This window comes from Helobdella robusta, assembly GCF_000326865.2.
Source record: "Helobdella robusta unplaced genomic scaffold HELROscaffold_61, whole genome shotgun sequence".
NCBI classification, from domain to species: domain Eukaryota; kingdom Metazoa; phylum Annelida; class Clitellata; order Rhynchobdellida; family Glossiphoniidae; genus Helobdella; species Helobdella robusta.
In genome coordinates, this window is record NW_008705338.1 from 323,643 (window position 1) to 327,233 (window position 3,591).

Below are 3,591 nucleotides of genomic sequence, written 5' to 3' on the forward strand. Positions count from 1 at the left end.
ATGATTCTAGTTTAGGACATATGCACAGGAATTACATCTTAATTTAAAATTTATTAGCTGATTAATTGGTAAAACCGGAGATGAATACTCCTATGGTATCGTCCATGTTTACAAACAAACCTAATGTACTTTTAATAAATTGACTCCGCCCATTTTGAATTTTCTAGCGCTTAATTACTTAAAAATCTTTAGGAATTGTATTTTTCAATTATAATTATTTAATTTATTATTTATATTTATCATTACAGTTTTTAAATTGTTTTTATATTTATTATTACAATTTCAAAATTGTTTCTATAATAAAAAAACCTCAAGAATACTCTACTTATTAATTAATAATTATAAAATTATAAAACGTTAATATGAATTTTATTTTTAATGATTAATATGATTTAAAAATTGTTTCTATAATAAAAATAATAAAAACGAGGCTTTGTATTTAAAAAGCCTGAAAAAGCCTTTTTCATCCGACAAAAAAATATATAATAGTACGACCGTACTGTCCACTCGTAAGAACAATATACGATAAAATAATTTTAATTATGATAAAAAATAACATAATAAGCAACCACAAAGAAACGATGTACGCTTATAAAATACAAAAAAATCTCAACAGATTCTTATTCAAACATTATTCAAAATGACATGGCCAGACCGATCCGTCCTCGTTGGGTTTTTGGCGGAATTGATTCTGTAACCAAAGAGGCTTTTTTAGTGGAAGTTGATAGAAGGGATGCAACCGAGTTGCTACCTATTATTAGAGACCATGTACTACCTGGTATAGTTTATTTTATGTATTTAAGTAATTTCACTTAAAAATAGAAATTCAGGTTAACTATTATTTATTATTCATTTGGTCTGATCAGTGGGCTGCGTATAACATCATCACGGCAGCTACTGGCTTGGCACACCAAACTTCCATAAGCTTTGTGGCCCCTAATGGGGTCCACACTAAGGGAGTCAAAAACATTTGGCGGTGTGCTAAACATAAAATAAAATGGATGAATGGCACATATAATGACCACATGTCATCATATCTTGATGAATTTCTGTGGCAACGCAGTGTCAGGAACCGTGACGATCGGTTCCAGAAAGCTTAAGAGTTTATCCGTACATACTATCCTGTGGGTATGTGATTTCAATGGCGGCTAAGCGTGTTTGTATTATAATCAAGAAAATATAAATGACGAGGGTTTTAAATTGGAATTTAAATTTAATTTCAAATTGGAATTTTAAATTGGAAGTTAGTGAACTTTTGGAACTTATTAAATTATGTTTTGATAATAATTTGATGGACCTGTTGCCTACATTTACAATATATAATATATACCGAATACCTTTAAGACTATCGAGAGATAATAGCAAAAATATTAATGATAATTTAATAAAATTAAATGATAAAATAGAGAAAAATAAACAATTGATTGTGCAATTAGCTAAACAATTGAATAATAGAAGCGATAGTGCACGAACGTGTAACACATGTGAACAACGAAGCCATAACGGTAAAGGTCGTTTACAGCGTATTGAAAGTGTAAACAGCGCTTTCAGGTGATAACGTTGACAACTGCGCTAGTAAAAAATCTTGGGCCGACAGAACCGCTAAATGCTACACGTCGCAAAGTGAGTCATGTGATGAAATTGTCGGCGAGAAGTGGTGAGAAGTAAGAAACGAAAAAAATCGTCAACCTCTCCACAACTGGCATCCCCAAAACCTGCGTCAAAACCAGCTTCAAAACAAATGAAAACCTACGGTACTGGCATCAGCTGTCCATTGAAAGCGTCGAAAATAATAGAGGAAAAAATTTCCTATTATATCGGAAATGTCAGTACATGCAACAAAAATATAATTGAGGACCATCTGAAACAAAACAACATTGCTTTTCTACAATGCTTTCCTGTACTCCGTAAGAAAAATCCGGATGATCCGTTGGTAGAGAGAAGTCAAACAACGGAATCGACGGCTTTCAAAATTATAATACCTTTGAATGAACGTGAAAAACTGGTTAATCCTGACATATGGCCCATGCACACGTTCTTGCGTGAGTGGGCTTACAACATGTCAGCAAGTAAGAAGAAAAATGGAAACTTTCGGCCAACAACAATCAACATCAATCATGGAGGCAACAACTGATAACTAACTATTCATTAAACTTTTTAAAAATTATAAGTATTTTACATCTGAAATTGTTATCAATAATTTAATCAAACCTCAATTACATTTAGTTCAAAACAATATATCGATTTTGCATATAAATGCGCGTAGCTTAGTTAATAAAATGTCAGCACTTAACATATTATCTGATCAATTTTATAACTTCTTTAATATTATTGTGATAAGTGAAACTTGGTTGAATGAAAATACGGCTGATTGCATAAACTTATCTGATTATAAATTTATATATAAAAATAGAGATGTTGGACAGGGTGGTGGAGTTGGTATATTTGTAAAAAGTGGTTTTGATTGCTCTGTTTGTGATGATAGTGTATTTAATGATGAATATGTAGACATGTTATGCATAAATATAAAATCAAATTTTTTCTATAAGTCAACAAATGTGATTGCCTTGTATCGTCCGCCAGACATTAATTTTAATTATTTTTTAAATAAACTTGAGCTGGTTTTGGGTGCGCTAAAGCCAACTCAACAATCTTATATTGTTGGCGACTTTAATACTGACTTGCTAAACGTAAACTCACAAAACATAAGGTTTGAAAATTTATTATTCTCTTATGGTTATATTCCGCTAATAGAATCTCCTACTTGTGTTACACCTTCTACAGCGTCACTAATTGACAATATATTCACAAATTCGTCTGAATCTTTTAATAGTAGAGTAATCATCTCAGACTTCTCCGATCACTTTCTTATATACTCAATATCTAATAATCCAAATCTGCTAAACCGTTTTCATCAACTTCTTAATAAGCGAAATTTAAGTAAAATAAACTAAAATAAATGATCGTAATCTCGATAATGCTTGCTTATCCTTCTACAACACAATTAATAACACACTTGAACTGTTTGCTCCTTTCCAAACTTATAAACCTAGAAACAAAAAATCATGGATAACAGATGATATTTTAAAAATGTCAAATAAACAGTATAAATTGTACAAAAAATATCTACTTAAACCGACAACTAAAAATTTAAATAAATATAAACTGTTCAGAAACAAATTTACAACATTTAAACGCCATAACGAAAATCAATATTTTAATAAAAAGTTCCTAGACGCCAAAAATGATTCAAAGAAAAAATGGAATATTATAAACAATATACTTAATAGGAAAAAGAATACATTTAGCATAAGTAGCATAAAAATTGATAATAATTTAATAGAAAATAAAAAAGAAATATGTGATGAATTTAACAACTTAACAACATCAACATTGCTAAAACTTTATTGGATAATCAAAATAAACCCAAACATTATCATGATAAATTTAAAATTGCAAATTCAATATGTCAATCCATCTTTTTAAGACCAGTTGATGAAATAGAAATTTTAAATATAGTTAAAAATGTGAAAAACAAAACAAGTATTTCTCAGGTTAACTTAAGTAATTACTTAATCAAACAGATGATTA

The 3,591-nt window shown here is 29.7% G+C and overlaps 1 protein-coding gene across 1 annotated transcript; it reads left to right on the plus strand.

Annotated features, from left to right (window-relative positions):
• Positions 1-645: 645 nt before the first annotated feature.
• On the plus strand, positions 646-2,134 carry HELRODRAFT_180356 (hypothetical protein; the record flags this gene model as incomplete). Its single annotated transcript, XM_009029671.1, has 3 exons — positions 646-778; positions 1,552-1,623; positions 1,731-2,134. The coding sequence occupies 3 exons, from the start codon at positions 646-648 to the stop codon at positions 2,132-2,134; spliced, it is 609 nt and encodes a 202-aa protein (XP_009027919.1).
• Positions 2,135-3,591: the final 1,457 nt, after the last annotated feature.